Genomic DNA, 17,938 nt, shown 5'->3' on the forward strand with positions numbered 1-17,938 from the left:
GGAGCAGTGTGCAAAAGCAGAGTGGCCGTCCCCTAGCCGGTATGCATTCTACTGCCTACCGCACCCAGGGACTGAGCACACCAAAGCCAGCTCCAAGGAGTTCCCTGGCCTGGCAGTTCTTCAGACAATGTGCTTACGACAAGATGCGAGTGGTTTGTGCGCTGTGCAATCAGAGCCTGAATGAGGCATAAATGTTCTCAACCTGAGCACAACCTGCATGACCAGGCATCTAAATGCAAAGCACGAGCTGCAGTGGAATAGACACTTGAAAAACCACAAAAGATCTCAGGCTCCTCCTGCTCCCTCTTCTGCTGCGGTCTCTGCCTCTTCCTCCCCCTCTGGAGTGACAGTGGCACCTGCCACCCCACAAACAGAGGATGTGGCAGCAACACCACCACCTCCGTCACCATTACTCAGCATGTCTACACTGTCCCATGGAAGCGTTTAGCTGTCTATCCCCCAAACACTGGGGAGAAAGAGGAAGTACCCCCCTACCCACCCACGATCCCTGGCCCTGAATGCCTGCATTTCGAAATTCCTGGCCTTTGAAATGCTGTCATTCCATCTGGTGGAGACGGAGACTTTTAAAAACCTTATGGCAGTGGCTGTCCCACAGTACGTGGTTCCCAGGCGAGCCATCCCGGCCCTGCACAACCAAGTAGCAGACAGAATCAGGTGTGCACTGCGCAACGCCATCTGTGGCAAGGTCCACATAACCACCGATACGTGGACCAGTAAGCACGGGCAGGGACTATCTCCCTAACTGCACACTGGGTAAATGCAGTGGCGGCTGGGCCTGAGGCTGATATCAGTTTGGCGCATGTCCTACCGCCACCGAGGATTGCCTCCTACTTCGCTTCCTCCTCATCCGGTCAGTGTAACACCTTCACCACCAACTTCAGCACAGCCAGGGGAAAACGGCAGCAGGCTCTTTTAAAACTCATCTGGGGGGAAAAACCCACACAGCGCAGGAGCTTTGGATTGGCATGGAACAGACCAATGAGAGTGGTTGGTGCTGCTGAGCCTCAAGCGTAGCCTGGCGGTGTGTGATAACGGGCAAAATCTTGTAACCGCTCTGGGGCTAGCCGGTTTGATGCACATCCCTTGCCTGGTGCATGTGCTGAATTTGGAATTGCAGAGGTTCCTGAAAAATTATCCCAATATGTCAGAGCTGCTGCAGAAAGTGCGGTCTGTTTGTGTGCGCTTTCGGCAGGCAATAGTGGAGTTTCAGCTGCAGCACGCATGGGTGAGTCGCTCTGCGGAACAGCACCACTTCACCACCACCACCGAGTGGGCCTCCATGCGGGATGTGTGTGCCGTGTTGTGCTGTTTCGAGTTCTCCACCAACATGGCCAGTGCCGATGACGCAGTCCTCAACGTTACTATCCCACTTCTATGTCTCCTTGAAAAAAAAACACTTCGGACGATGATGGAAGAGGGATCATTTCCATGGTTATCAGGCCAGTCATTCACAAGTTGCAGGAACCCACCCTCCGAGCCACAACAGAGGCCAGGTACACAACTGTCCAGCCAGGGCACAGTTCTGCAGGATGAGAAGGAGGAACTGTGTTCACAGCAGGGTGGCACCCAAAGCAGCTTATGGGCATCAATGGAGCGTGGCTTGAGGGGCGGGGGGGGGGGGAGATAGACATCCCACAAAGGACAGCTTGTTGTTGCCTCTGGGCAGCCTGGCACACATGAGTGACTACATGCTGCAGTGCCTGCGCAACAACAGCAGAGTTGCCCACATTCCAACCAGTGCTGATTACTAGGTGACCACCCTGCTGGGTCCCCTCTACAAGGACAACGTGTTGTCCCTAATTCAGTCACTGGAGCATGATCAGAAGAGGCACGACTACAAGCGCACGCTGGTAGACGCGCTGCTGATGGCATTCCTACCTGACAGCAGAGGCAGAGAAGGAGGAAGAAGTCGCCAAAGCAGCTGGGGCACCGCCAGCACCTCAAAAGGCAGGGTTAGCATGGCCGAAATGTGGAAAAGCTTTCTCAGCACGCCACAACAACCAGCACCACCAGCTGATATGGAGCGTCTTAGCAGGAGGCAGCATTTCACTAACATGGTGGAACAGTACATGTGCACACGCCTACATGTACTTACTGATGGGTCTGCCCCATTCAACTTCTGGGTCTCCAAATTGGGCACATGGCCTGAGCTTGCCCTTTTACGCCTTGGAGGTGCTGGCCTGCCCTGCAGCCAGTGTATTGTCCGAACGTGTGTGTTTAGCACGGCAGGGGGGGTGATCACAGACAAGCGCAGCCGCCTGTCCACAGCCAACGTGAATGAACCAGGCATGGATCCCACAGGACTTGTCCATAGCTTAGAAAAGTATACCGGCCGCACCCAGCCATTGTTATACTCCAGCGCACTTTCTCTTTGCATTGTCTCGTTTCTATTTCCCAATGTTTTGGGGTGTTCCCAAATTTAATAATTTATAATAAATAAATGGAAATAAAAATAAAAAAAACAACAAAAACAATGTTGGCTACCTCCTCCTCCTCCTTCACGTCCACCTACACCACCACGTCCACCGCCTCCTCAACCTCCTACTCCATTTTGACCTCCGCCTCCTAGTTCACAATTATTTTTAATTTTTTCTATTCTATGTTATTTTAAGTAATTTCCCTATCCACATTTGTTTGCAGGGCAACTGTCCTGCTCTTACCCCCATTTTGCAGCCCTCTAGCCCTTACTAATAGAGATGAGCGAACTTCTGTTTTAAGTTCGGCTTCCGGTTAGCGGAGGATCCCGATATGGATTCCGAATTCCGTTGTGGTCCGTGGTAGCGGAATCAATAATGGCCATTATTGATTCCGCTACCACGGACCACAACGGAATTCGGAATCCATATTGGGATCCTCCGCTAACCGGAAGCCGAACTTTAGATGCCGAACTTAAAACAGAAGTTCGCTCATCTCTACTTACTAAGACTATTTTGCAGCAATTTTTGTGCCCCAAAGTTCAGGTCCCCATTGATTCGAGTTCGGGTCAAGTTCAGGTCCCGAACCCAAATTTTGACCCGAAGTTCGGCCGAACCCGAACATCCACGGGTCCAAGCTCATCCCTAGTCCCTATGGATTCAGAAGAGGAGTGAACAGAGGCTAAACATTCACATGTGACCCAGCATGCATGGTTTTCTGTGGGCGCTGAATGAGCCGCTGACAGACTCTTGGCAGTAGCTTATCTCCTGCCTGCACATAGGATATGGCATCTTGAAATCAAGACCCGTATACACATGAGAAAGTGGCTGATCCAACCAGACTTGATGGGTTGTGTCTGGTATAGCAGGTCAGCTCCATTGAAGGGTATGCTCAATGCTGCAATAATCCATTGACGGCTGTGGTGCAGTTTTGGCAACCTGCAGCTCTCCAGCTGTTGTAAAACTACAACTCCCACCATGCCCTGCTGTGTAGGCTGATAAATTTGAGCAACACAATTGTTTCATTAATTACTAACGATGGGAGGAATTTATCAGGAGGGGAAGATTTGAAGTCCGTTTTCCTTGAGTCTGCGTTGTACTTTATGCCACAGTTATCAAATGTTGCATGTTTTATAAATTTGTCTCATCCTTAAGGTTCATTCACTTCCGTTGTTTCTTTCCTGATCTGTTCCGTTTTTTGCAGAACAGATCTGGAGCAGTTCTGTACCCATTCATTTTCAATGGGTCCTGAAAAAAAATCAGACCTTGAGCTGTCCGATTTTTATTTATTTTTATTTTTATTTTATTTTTTTCAGGACCCATTGAAAATGAATGGGTACAGAACTGGTCCAGATCTGTTCCGCAAAAAACGGAACAGATCAGGAAAGAAACAACGGACGTGTGAATGGACCCTTGTAGGGGTTCTGTAGGGAAAAGTGATGACCTGTCCTCGGGCAGGGGTTCGAATCCCGGTGCCCTCACCGGAGCTCAGGTGAGCAATGCAGGCTCCCGGCAACTCGCCAAGCAGTGACGTGCATTGTATAGCAGCTCTGCTTGGTATCGCATCTCAGCCTCCTTCACTTCAATGGGTCTGAGCGGCACCTAGGCCATGAGCACCAGCCTCTTCTAACAGCTGATTGGTGGGGGTCCTGGGTGTAGGACCCCACAGATCTGATATTGATGGCCTATCCAGTGGTTAGGTCATCAATAGTAATACCCAGATAACCCCTTTTAAACCTAACATTTTTGTCCACCCTCCTCCTGGAGTCAGATTGTTATCGGGAAGGAGCATTCCAAGGAACGCTCCTTCCCAGTTGCCCTAGTCACTGGCCCATGTAAAGGTTAATTGCTTGTGACGATTTATTTTTTACAGACATATCGAGGTGATAAAGTTGTTACGTCAGACGGGCGCTCATCTGTCCTGGGAAGAGCTGGAGCACAGTGGCACTGAACTATGCAGGTAAAAAGAAGTCTCTAACAAATTCTACAACTCACACTTAGGCCTCTTGCACACGAACGTATTTTCATTCAGTTTCCGTTCCGTTTTTTTGCAGACTGTATACGGAACCATTCATTTCAATGGGTCCGCAAAAAAAAAAAAAACGGAAGGTACTCTGTGTGCATTCCGTTTCCGTATTGAAAATGAATTGGTCCGGATCCATTCCGCAACGTTGCAGAACGGATCCGGACCCATTTTGCGGACGTGTGAATGGACCCTTATTGTCCACATTATGGACAAGGATAGTGCTGTTCTATTAGGGGCCGGCTGTTCCGTTCCGCAAAATACGGAATGCACACGGACGTCATCCGTGTTTTTTGAGGACCGCAAAATACATCCGGTCGTGTGCATGAGGCCTTATGCGTAGTTCACACTTCAGTGATTTAGAGCCAAACCCAGGTGCAGGTCTAAAGTACAAGTGCAGATCTTTTCGTTATACCTTATGTCTGTGGAGGCTCCTGGTGTTGGCTCACAGTCATTGATGGCATCTCTGACCAAATCACTGACTGTGTGAACTAGGCCGTAAATGTGATGCTCTGATAAACCAACATTTGCAGATTGGCTGCCAGGAATCAATTTTAATGTTGTTGCATATCCTAGCAATATATCAATACATGCCAAGATAGAAATAGCCCATCTAACCCACCCTTCCCCAAAAATGAATGTTCTCCAATACGTTTGCTGTGTGAACTGTTACTGATGTTATAAACTGTATGTGCGATAAGTACTAATAGAGTGCTTGGAAAACAGCCCTAAATCGGGTCTATAAGGGGGTTGTATCATCTCCGACAGTGGGGGCATATCGCTAGGAAACGCCACCAGTCTCTGTCCCAGAGGTGGGACCCGCACCTATCAGACACTTAGCGATATGCCTCAATGTCTGATATGATGCAACTCGTTTAAGGAGGATTCTCCGGTCCTTTGGGTCAGACTGACCCTTTTTCTGACCAATTTATCACGATATGGATAAGGCTAGCGCTTCTACATCCAGCAGGTTGTTCTGGCAGGGAACAGCCCGCTGGGTCTCCCGGTAGTCCGGCATTGCCAGACTATAATGGGGACTGGTCTAGATCCGGCCGCAACCCGGCAAATATGCTTAGAATTGGCTGGAGGAAAACTGCTGCTCGAGGGAAAAACGGGCAACGCTGCAGGATCAGACTACACCTAGTTTGTGTGAAGTCTGTTACCACGGAGACATCGATCCGCAGAGGAGCTGTATACACGAAACATATATTGTTCCAAAACATCTTAAATGAAAAATGTATGTAAAACTGTGCAAATAATCTTGAGTTAAAAAAATAAATAAATCTACAAATAGTTTGTGAACCCTGACATAGCATTTACTATTAAGGAGTCAAAATTGCCTCCCTGCTGTACAAGTGCCTCCATTCATTTCCTTAACTTCCAGATATTTGGATAAATGATAGTGAAGTTGACTGATGGCCACTTCTCACACCCCAGGTCTTTTATTTACAGCCAGGGCCCTGGATGGTTATAATTGAGGAGTGTGCTGATCCATGGAAGGACTGACAGTGCGGAGGTCACTTCAGGAAACAATGATCAGAATCTTCCTCTGCCCGGACCTTGTAATGTACACTTTTTTGTTTCTGCTGCCTTCCCTGCAGTGATTGTGGGGAGAGGCTGACAAATAGCATTCCTTTTACACACATTTTGTCCCCGCCTTTATACTTTGCTCATCTTGTGGAACAGGTTTACTCAGCCCGACATCCTGGTCAGGAAGGAATTTATTCAAGGTGAGAGAAGTGGTATGTGTAGTACTCAATCCGGCCGGGGACTAAGAACTGCATGTCAGTTACCAAATGTGTTCAAATATTAGATTATAGCATGCATGTCCGCCCCCACCGGTCCGGAGAATGAAGGAGCCGCCAGGCTCCTTTATTCCCGAGTCCCCTTCAGTATTGCTCCTGTTTAGCGGCGCCCTGGCTGTGCACATGAAGGTGAATTTAATGGCGGCCGTTCCCTTCATAGCTAGGTGACCGGCCGCACCGATGTGCGGGGAAAACTTAGAAAAGGATGCAGTGCAACCCCAGCACTGTAGCCTCTTTATTCTCAGGATCAAGGTGCATTCCAGAGATTGGACCCTCGTGGACCATGAAGTGTCGGCATAGCCTAGCAATAGGCCAGGAATATCATTTGTTCTTTTCATACAAACTGCAATTCTGGTTCCCACTCTGCATAGACCAAAGAATGACTTAAATTCAGGCGTTTCGGTCCTCCAATGGCCCTTGGTCACAGACGGAAGTAGGCAGAGGGAATCGGGTAACCCCCGTAGAACAGCGGGAAACGCTGCGTCAGAATCTGTCACTCTTTTGTTATCCTGTATTTCACGGAGGATTTCAAATAAAAATATTTAGCATTTAACCAAAGAGATGGTTTCTGATTACAGTTATAGTGGGATTTATCCGTTGCACTTTGCACCTCACCATCTCCGACATCAAGTGCAACCCAATACTACTCTCTAAAGTATAGACCAGTGTAAACTGTGGACTATAGTGCAGTATTCAAGGAGCAACCAGAAAGCATTTGATTACCCCATTGTTACGTCCACCCAGGACGTAATTCACATGAGAATTACGTGGATTAGCTGCAGATTTTATTCTATGGATTCCAAAGGGTGAAATACGCAGCCAACATTGTGGCATGAAGCAGATTTAGGGTTCTGTACATCAGTTTAAATTCCTACGCAGATCTATTTTTATTTTTTTAAGCAGTGTTTTTTTTTTTTTTTTTTTTTTAAGGGAACCTATCACATTGAACATGGTGTCTGAGCTGAAAGCGACATGGTATACAGAATCTTTTCCCAAAAAACTATATAACAGGAGAGTGTCTCGTTCTATACAGAGATACTTCCTCACTACAGGGGAGTTTTGCACTTGTGAAACTTGGGTTATGGTCTGTCAGCTAGCCTTTCCAGGAATATCTATCATCATCTTATAAAGTGTCTTCTATCACCGGGGAAATGCTGTCTAAGGGCTCTTGCACATCGTAGCCTGTTTTGAATTCTGCAAATTGTGGATTTGCAAAACATGCATACAGGCCGTGTGCATTCTGCATTTTGTGGAAGGGAACGTCTAGTCCATAATAGAACAGTCCCATCCTTGCCCGTAAAGCGGATGGCACGGAATGGACATTGAAGTGAAAAATGCGGATCGGCTACGGACAAAATACGTTTGTGTGTATGAGCCCTAAAGGCTACATTGACAAAACCATATTTTTGGTCTGTGTCGGATCCGTATTTTTTGCGGATTACATGTGGACCCATTAATTTCTAAGGGGCCGCAAAAAAATGCAGACAGCGCGCAGATGTCATCCGTGTGCTGTCCACATTCATGCTGCAAATTATAAAACATGTCCTATTGTCCATTTTGGAGACAAGAATAGGCATCTTTTCATTGGGGCCTGTGAAAAGTGCGGAGTGCACTCAGACCGCAAAACGGATACAGTCGTGTGAAGGTTTCCTTATATTGATTTTTAAAGTATAAAATCCAGTGGCATATTAAGTTACTGCTCGGGTCTCTCATGTCCTTGGGCGATCTCATCGAATTGTTCAGACCCTTCTGCTCTCTACTGATAGGTCGCCTTTGCGGTGAGATGCTGTCATTTCCTCTCGTTTTGCTGATCCCTTCTTTCTTATTGCAGCCATATCACTCAATCTTAGCATGTTACTTAAGGTCCCTTTTCATGGAGATGCCCTGTCTCTCATTCCAGTGGCCACACAGATGCAGTTACTCTTCATTAAAGAGGCCCAATCACCTCTCCTCACCTGTCTGTTTTATAAACTACTTGCATTCCCCATGTAATATTAATTCTGGAGCATCTATTCTTATGACTATGTTGTGCCATTCCTGTATTATTCCTGCTAGAAGTTTACAAATAAATTGCCAGCACCCTGCAGTAAAGGTACTGCTGGGTGTTACCAGTAGCAGGTGTGTCTGACTGGACAGACATTGCAGGGACACACCACCAACTGGTAGCACCCATCTGTACTTTTACTGCAAGCTGTTGAACATTCATTCATAAACTTCTTGTAGAAATAACAAAGCAATGGCATAAGAACAGATGATCGGGAATTGTAATTACATGAAATACATTGTCCGGACTGTTGAGTGCGGGTGAACATGCATAATATCCACACAAATTTTGGGAGGTTTTTGCCCCAGATGTCACCCTTCATTGGAAAAGGAATAAATCCACAGCTAAAACTGCACGCTGATGCTCAGCAGTCCAGGCCATGTATTTCAGCACAGTTTATAGGATATAGGCCATCGGTCTGCTGCAAAATGCATTGTCTGGGCATGCTGGGAGTTGTAGTATAACAGGCGGAAACTCACAGGATCATGGCCATATTGCAATAAAGAGCAGCATTAACATGCGTAATAAAAGTTCCAGAAAGTATGACAGGCAGATATCTGCAATGCATGTTACAACATTTAACCTTTTACAGCCCATTACCTTAAACTGCACTGTCCCCACAAAAACTATAGGGCAGATGAAAGGCTAGCTGTATGCTATGTAAGTACGACACATGTGCGGTTTTTCTTTTGGATAGTTTTACTAAGTAAATCCTGCAACTTACAAGAGTTTTGTCCTGTACTGAATATGGTTGTTGTTGGTTTCACAGCCTGGCGTCCATTGGAGATGTGGAAGGGTTAATTGCCTGGGACATGGCCGGGGTGGACATGGACCAAGCTGGTTATGATGGGCAGACTCCATATCAAGTTGTAAGTCACTCGCTAATACATAGATCTGTAAGCAGAGCCTCTTTGTGGGTGTGAAAGGGGTGGTCTGGCAGGTAAAATGTTTTTTTGTTTTTTTTTTAAAAAGGGCTCCTAATGAGTTTAAAAAGAGAGAAGTAGTAATACTCACCTCCCAGTCGCTCCCATTCTGATGCAAGGAAATTACTGCTCAGCCAATCACTGGCCGAGACTCACTGCTGCCATTGGTGATAGGCTGATCGGTCATTTCCTGTGAAGAGTCTGCTCCTTTACAGCATCCAGATATCTACTTTCACCTCCCCCAAAACAGCTCCACTCTTGTCCATGCGCTGTGTCTGGTACTGCAGCTCAGCTCCATTCAAAGACAGCGCATGGACAGTAAAGTGGACTATTTTTTTTCTTTTTACTGGGAGTATTCATTGCAATTAGAACAGATGCAAAAGAAAAGTGGAGTAATAGCCTGTGGCAACAAATCATGTCACTACTTTTATTTTCCCACAAAGCCTAAGGAAAATGAGATTTTGGATCTTATAGGTAGCCACGGGCATCTACTCCACTGTTCCTTTGCACCAGTTCTGATGCATCTCACCTTCAGAATAATATTTCCACAAATCCAGTCTCCTGATTTTCACCCTTTGCACCACGTATCTAAGAGGCGTCTTAGAACTCCATTCCTTTCTCCTACAGTGTATTGTAATTCGATGCTGATCTTTGGTCCAAAATTGGCACTGAAAATCTTCAACAAATTTCCATCTAGAGGACTACATAGACCACAAAGGGATATCCCTAAAGAAATTGAGGGCCTATTGCTAGGATAAGACCCCAATGTCTGATAGGTGCAAGTCCCACCTCTGGGACCCGCACCTATCTTTAGAACAGAGCCTGCAAAGTGAAGGAGGACGCACCGCCCATGTGCGGCCATCCTCCATTCATTCGTATGGGAGTGCCGAAAATAGCCATGCGGCGCACTTGGCTATTTTCGGAAGTACCATTTGAAATGAATGGGAAGCATATCCTGATGTCTGAGGTGGGATTTGTTAGTGTACATGAGGACTGGCGTTGGCCTAGAACGCTTCCTGCTTAGATACATGTCATTATTCTTTACTTCAGGAGGTCTTATTGTATCGTCTACAGAGACTCCCCCAGTGGAAATGACAATGTGTTCATGTTGTGTGATCGGCCACTCTCACGTGTGCATTACCTTTCAGGCTGAAGCTGCGGGCAATGAAGAAGTCTTGGAATTTTTTCATCAGAAGAGAGGACCGGTAAGATGTGAGCAGTGGCGCATAGTGTTATGCCACGTAGCCGCAATACAAAAATGGTTACCGTGATCCACATGGCCAATTTCACCTCAGCTGCTGCAGAATCTCTTTTTGAAAAGATTGCGGAAGCTTCCTATCCACAAGATGGTTGTATATAGGCATTCCGGTACACAGTCCTGCATAATACACAATGCAGCTGCTGCAGAACCTCTTTTACAAGACAGAGGGAGTCCTACATGTCAGTCAGTAGTTGGCAGAGGAGAAGAGACTGCTTCCAACAGAGATAGATTACTTCATGTCGGGAGTAGGTAGGGATAAGCGGTGCCCCATATGTAACCATCAGATTCTGACAGAGTACAGTGTGATGTTTATGCTAGTATTCGTTATAAAAGGTTGGAAAAAAAACACACACAGGTCCATCTAGACCAGAGATGCTCAACCTGCGGCCCTCCAAACTACAACTCCCATCATGCCCTGCTGTAGACTGTCCGGGCATGCTGGGAGTTGTAGTTTTGCAACAGCTGGAGGGCCGCAGGGTGGGCATCCCTGATCTAGACCCACCATATAAGCCTACTGTGTTGATCCAGAGGAAGGCAAAAATCCCTAGGTGGTTGTCAAAACATTAGAGCAACAATTCCTTCCAGACTCTTATCTGGCAATCAGAATAAATATTCCCGGACCAGTGTCCAGTCTGTAGAATCCAGTACATACAACTGGTGATATTACAGTGATGTTTATTACACCGGGTACGTGTCCGATGGGAGTCCTTGTACTCTGATTAGTTATCGCCCTCTGTATTCCTATTATGAGATGAGACTGTTTTCTGCTCTGTCCCGACATGTCCTCACCAAAGACAAGTTCAGCTTTAGTCCCATAGCTGTTAATTCTGCATCACAATCTAGTTTCTATCCAGAGGGCTTATCAGCGGCCTCCACCCCTCCTGCGCCTTTGTGTTTTTTCTCCTGAGACAGTTCTGAGGTCTTATGGATGGTTGTGGGGTTCGGACGAGACCTCTAAAGCTGGCCATTCACCTTAGATATCTATCAGCCGAACCCACAGATTTTGACTGGATTGGCCAACTGTCTAGTGTGAATGGGGGTTTACTGACTCCTACTCCTGATGGCAGATATTGAGGGAGAGAAGGATCAGGCTGCTGGATTTCAACGTGCCCAGTCTTTTTGTTTTCTGGGAGAAAAGCTGCCGCCAGATGGTTCACCAGCTTACTCCCCCATGTTCAGAACACATGCATGCTTGGCTCGGCAGGGAGTGCATGTGTACAGGGTCCATCAGGAGAGGTAACTGTAGACTGGTGAATGGCCAGTCAAAGACTATAGTCCCAAACACCAGTCACACTGAAAAGCATGGTTGCACCTATATAATGTGTTCTCTTATTAGGGCAAGGAGAAGTCATGCGGGTGGTGGGACCCCACTCTGTTAGCCAGAGCAAAGAGCGTCTCTCACTCCAAAGGACTCCTGATGATCAATTCAACTTCAGTTGGGAAGGGCTGATCCTGCCACCCCGTAATTAGACCCTATTCACTCGTAGTTGCCCTATTAACAAAGTAAATTCTGCAACAATTCCCCAACATTTATGCTGCCTGTGAATTCGCCTGTAGAGGTGAGCGACATCGCGTCAGTTCAGGATGGATGGGCTGCAGTCCACGTTCAGTCCTTGGCTAACTACATACATCTGATTGCACTGGTTCACATATGGGCCCTCATGTGCGCACACACAAAAACTGCACCCATTTCGTTCACTGGCAAATTAGCAAGTTGTATAAATGTCACCTGCGCAATGCAATATTGTACAGCGTTTTTTGTTTTTTTTCTTTTGCATTTGGAAAAGCTGGACGGTCCACTTACTAACCATCACTTTTTTTTTACTATTTCAGGTTTTCCTCAATGGCAGCACAAGTGACAAAGAAAGCTAGCTGCCTGCGTAATTGAAGAAATCCGGCATTTCAGACATTTTGGTGGCAGATTGTAGTCCTATTCCTAAGCACATTGGGGGAAATGTATCATCTCACTGGAAAAATGTAAAAACTGAACAAATGTGGTGTGTCTGCACTGCCCTTGCCACTTTCTGAAAAACAGGGGTGGCGGGGCCAGTGGGTTTGCCACATTTATCTTCATTTGCACCTATTTTATAGGTGCCCGTTGAGTTATGACATATCATTTCTTGGGCTACTAGGAATCCAGCAGGCGGTTCCATCGCTGGATCTGTCAAAACGTATGCAAACTGATGGCATTTCTCAGACGGATCAGGATCCTGATCCATATGACAAATGCATTAAAATACCGGATCCGTCTCTCCGGTGTCATCCGGAAAAACTGATCTGGCGTTAATGCATTTCAATGGGAAAAAAATGCCGGATCCGGCATTCTGGCAAGTGTTCCGGAATTTTGGACAGAGATAAAACCGCAGCATGCTGCGGTATTATCTCCGTCCTGAAAAGTCAAAAAGACTGAACTGAAGACATCCTGAACGGATTGCTCTCCATTCAGAATGCATGGGGATATGCCTGATCAGTTCTTTTCCGGTATAGAGCCCCTAGGACGGAACTCAATGCCGGAAAAGAATAACGCTAGTGTGAAAGTACCCTTAATTTTGCCTCCCATCCGTCTGGTTTTCAGTTTCCCAAATCAGACTGAGACCATCAAGGGTACAAGAAGAGCCCGACATATTAGTATTAGAACACCAGCCTCACTCTTGTCCATGCGCGGTCTCTGGTATTGCAATGTTTTCTTGAACAGTAAAAACCTGCAATATTAGACAGTCCATGCGCAAGAGTTGGCAACACCTGTATTCTGCTTTGCTCAACCTCTCCAGGTAAACAATTTAATACTAGAAAATATGTTTCATGCTGCAGTATGTATGATATAGAGAAAGTATGGCTTAAGGGGGTTGCCCAGGATTAGAAACTAGTCTGGTAGTGTCCAGCACATCCCCATTCCAGTGAATGCTCATTGCCCATGCACAGGTTGGTGCGGTTTCTGGACATAAAGCATTGTTTACTAATCCTGGACAACCCCTTTAATTCCCGCCAGCTGCCCCCAGAGACCGTTCTGCCTTGAGCTGACGACCTAAATAATCTTGATACAGACTGGTTGCTCGACAACCCCATTGGATGGTTGCTAGTGTTGAATTGCCTCACGACCACGGTCTGTCTCAAAGTGACTGCTGCTGCGCTCATTGCTAGATGGTCTCTAAAGCAGCTTGGCGTTGGACCAGCCATGGTCGCCCCCTCATAGTTTTGTATGTTCTCTATATATATATATATATATATATATATATATATATATATATATATATATATATTTGTATTGTGGTGTGTATTGTATGTCTGCAGTGAGGTGACGTGTGTAATAGACTGTAACGTGAAGTCGTTGGATTTATTTTTGTATTTCTCTTTACTCTGTCAGCGAAGCGTGTGTTTTATTCTGTGGCAGCTGAACACGATGGGTGTGTCGGATTGCTATGCACAGTTCAGGTAAATTATGCTGCGATGGCTGGTATGTTCATGAACAGGAGCGGTTTTGTCTCAGGCCAGGGAGGAGCACAAGATGGACTTCCGAAAATAGCAGGAATCCAGCAACAGACTATAACAAAGCACCTTGTAGAAATGCAATATTATCTGTAATCTGAATGGTGGGGGAGAAACAGAAGCGCAACTCTGTGTGTCAATCAGTGTTAGCAATAAAGTTTTATCAAAACAACAAATGATCAATGTCGCTTTATTTCAAAAAGTATTCTTTGTGGGGTTGTCACAGTCCTGGCCTCTTTTCAGCTAATATTTTTTCAAAATCCAGTAGTAAGATGTGGTCTATGTATGGCCAAGTCGCTTTTGCTATGCCCTAGGCCAGGCATGCTCAACCTGCGGCCCTCCAGCTGTTGTAAAAATACAACTCCCACCATGCCCTGCTGTAGGCTGTTTGGGCATGCTGGGAGTTGTAGTTTTGCAACAGCTGGAGGGCCGCAGATTGAGCATGCCTGCGCTAGGTTAATTTCAGTAATCTAAGACTACTTTCACACTGGCGTTTTGGTTTCCATTTGTGAGACCGTTCAGGGCTCTCGCTATCTGTCCAAAACGGATATGTTTTGCCCTAATGCATCCTGAATGGAAAAGGATCTGCTCAGAATGCATCAGTTCAGTCTCCAAGCAGCGTTTTGGTGTCCGTCTGCCGAAACTGAGTCAAACTGATCCGTCCTGACACACAATGTAAGTCAATGGGGACAGATCCGTTTTCTATGACAATCTGGCACAATAGAAAACTGATCCGTCCTCCATTGACTTTCAGTGGTGTTTAAGACGGATCCGTCTTGGCTATGTTAAAGATAATACAAACGGATCTGTTCTGGACGGATGCAGACGGTTGTATTATCTGAACGGATCCGGACCAAACGCGAGTGTGAAAGTAGCCCAAGATTGTCCGATTGTAGTCATGTGGAGGAGGTTTTGGAAAATTACTGTATTTTTAAATGTCCGTTACTGTTGCAGAGTTTTTTCCTTATTGAGTTCAATGAGGAAGTCAAAGTCTACAGGTTCGAATGTCCATTATCCTGTTTCTGTAATCCACTGCAATGTGCCCGGCTGTCGCACACCGGCTGCCCAGGCCTGCTCTTCCTCATCCAGCAACACTACGAGCCCTGGCATGGTAGAAAACACACTTTGCCCACTCTGCCAGCTGCACCCCTTGTCACTGCAGACTATGAAGAGACATGCAGGGAGCAGGCATATTGGTGGGAAAATCAAGCAATGTGGAAATCCACAGGAAATTCCACATCCAAATCTGCATGGTTTAGTGTGGCGATCTTTCTGTAGCAAAACAGGACTAAATAGGACATGTGAACTTAGACTCCTGGGATGTACCTTTCATAGTAGACTCTAACATGTGCAACTATATAGGTGTATATCAGGGATCAGCAACCTCTGGCACTCCAGCTGTTCAGAAACTACAACTCCCAGAATGCTTCATTCACTTCTAAGGGAGTTAGAAGCGCAGCCGAGTATGTTTGCATGCTGGGAGTTGTAGTTCCACAGCAGCTGGAGTGCCGAAGGTTGCTGATCCCTGGTGTGTATATAATCGCACATTGGATCCAACTGTAAAAAAAAATTTAAAATATACTGAGGGGAATACATTTTTGTGGTGGCGCACTATATATAGGAAAAAGTGGTGTGTTGTGCTTTGATATACCGTAAAAAAAAATTAAGTATTCTGACAAATGCAGAATTCAGTCCATGCGTGCACAGAGCTCTATCTTGTACCCACTATACGGAGGCAGGTCTCGCTTTTTACCTCCATTCACTCATATAGCAGGAGCAAAATTTTGCACCTTGTGCGGCACAATTAACTGCGTATTCGTTGGGAGACACATTCACAAAAAAAAAAAAAAAATTTAAATCGTGGATTTGCAGATATTGTAGTGTGAAATTTTGACATACTGGTATTAGTATTATACCATAGATATCTACACTGTTCAGGGGTTAGGCTCTATATACAATATTGTATTGTAACCATACTGCCATAAGTGATGTTGTCCTGTTACTGACATTGCAATTCAGCCTAGTTTTCTTTTTGCATAGAGTTGATCTGCAATACCAGACACAGCCTGTGAGCAGGAGTGGCGCTGTTTCTAAGGTGGGGGGGGGCCCTTCTTCCTAGACACCTATTTACATATCGATCTTCGTAATCATTGGTGGGTATTTTTTGTCTTCATCTTCAGCGGCCAAGTTGATTTAGTGAAGTACAATACAATCTATATTTGAAGCACTGAGTTGTTATGTATAACACTGCCGCTCTGAATGTGGCAAATCAAAGCTCAGCTTTCCCCACAGCAGCGCCATCCTGTAAAAAATCCACATCTGACAAACACTTTTTTCATTTTATACGTCTCCGCGTTCATCCTGTCCCTTATCTACGATATTTGAGCTTCGGCGTGACGCCGCGAGCCCAGGATATTGCTTGTCACTAGGTTTATGGTCCAATAAATAAGACAAGGTGTAACAATCTAGACATTTACATAACTGATACCAGATGATAGGACTGGGGGGGGGGCGCTGCTGCAGGGACTTTTTTTTTTTTTTTTACTCCTGAATTCTCCCCCTTGTCACTTCTGTACAATGAAAGGCAATATATTTGATTAATGGTGGAGCAGTCATGGCTGCCATCAAGGAAGGGTGATTTATTTTGGTGCAGGATAGTAAATTAAAAGCCTCATCATCTCCTAAATGGCAGATTCATCATCATGAATTGATCTTCATTTGCAAGACATTAATGAAAGTGAATTATTTTTTTTTTTGCATTTTATAGGGGATGTGACAATGAACAAATATATCATGTAGAGCAGAAATCTGCAACTTATTGCTCTCCAGCTGAGGTAATATTACAATTCATAGCAAGCCCCGGATAGCTGTCTGCTACTGAAGACCTAATGTACATCGGTTGTCTATAGTCGCCACTAGGGGGAGCTCAGTACATCGTTGTATTTGCAGCATGCACTAAGCTCCCTCTAGTGGCAGCAGTAGGTAGACAATATTTGGGTCTGCAGGGGATTTGGGCCCAGAAAACCTGAGCTGTGAAATGATCAACGCATAGAGTCGATGCAGAATTTTGACTCTATTTAGGTAGCGCCGACAGATCAAAATCACTCCTATAACATGGATAATGAATTTTAATTTAAAAAAAGTGCTCCTTTTAAGGGGTTGTCCAGGATTAGAAAAGCATGGCTGTTTTATTCTGAAAGTACAGTACCTGACCATAGTGTTATGTGTGGTATGAACGGTGTGTGTCCATGGAAAGGAGTGCAATTAGGGATGAGTGAATCGACCTTCGGATGAAACATCTGAAGTCGATTCGCGTAAAACTTCGTTTCAATACTGTACGGAGCAGGAGCGCTCTGTACAGTATTAGAATGTATTGGCTCCGATGATCCAAAGTTATTACTTTGCGAAGTCTCGCGAGACTTTGTATAATAACTTTATAAATTGATTTCTACTGTAGAAAAAAACATTTCCCGAACTTGGGTTTGGTTCCAAGGTACCACTTGGAACCAAACCCGATTTCTGTAAATGATTTTTTTTACAGTAGAAATCAATTTCTGAAGTTATTATGCAAAGTCTCGCGAGACTTCGCAAAGTAATAACTTCGGATCATCGGAGCCAATACAATTACTTTGCGAAGTCTCGCGAGACTTTGCATAATAACTTCAGAAATTGATTTCCACTGTAAAAAAAATCATTTACCGAAATCGGGTTCGGTTTCAAGTGGTACCTTGGAACCAAACCCAAGTTCGGGAAATGTTTTTTTCTACAGTAGAAATCAATTTATAAAGTTATTATATAAAGTCTTGCGAGACTTCGCAAAGTAATAACTTCGGCTCATCGGAGCAAATACATTCTAATACTGTACAGAGCGCTCGCTCAGTACAGTATTGAAACAAAGTTTTACGCAAATCGACTTCAGGTGTTTCATCCGAAGTCGATTTGTTCACCCCTAGTTGCAATA

The 17,938-nt window shown here is 45.4% G+C and overlaps 1 protein-coding gene and 1 long non-coding RNA gene across 3 annotated transcripts in view; both read left to right on the forward strand.

The window, feature by feature from the left end:
• The window catches only part of ASPG (asparaginase), a 76,397-nt gene extending 63,641 nt beyond the window's left edge, over positions 1-12,756 (forward strand). The window contains exons 13-16 of one of the 2 annotated variants that reach the window (XM_040410878.1): positions 4,309-4,395; positions 9,077-9,176; positions 10,379-10,442; positions 12,327-12,756. In XM_040410878.1, coding sequence (XP_040266812.1) covers positions 4,309-4,395; positions 9,077-9,176; positions 10,379-10,442; positions 12,327-12,379 — 304 coding nt within the window. In that variant the 3' untranslated portion in view covers positions 12,380-12,756. Of the gene's footprint in view, positions 1-4,308; positions 4,396-9,076; positions 9,177-10,378; positions 10,443-12,320 lie in introns of both variants that reach the window. The other variant, XM_040410877.1, reaches the window with a different exon arrangement.
• LOC120981392 overlaps positions 1-17,938 on the forward strand; it is a 643,721-nt gene that overhangs the window by 557,239 nt on the left and 68,544 nt on the right. The window lies entirely within an intron of this gene.

Source organism: Bufo bufo, chromosome 11 (genome assembly GCF_905171765.1).
Source record: "Bufo bufo chromosome 11, aBufBuf1.1, whole genome shotgun sequence".
In the NCBI taxonomy this organism is placed as follows: domain Eukaryota; kingdom Metazoa; phylum Chordata; class Amphibia; order Anura; family Bufonidae; genus Bufo; species Bufo bufo.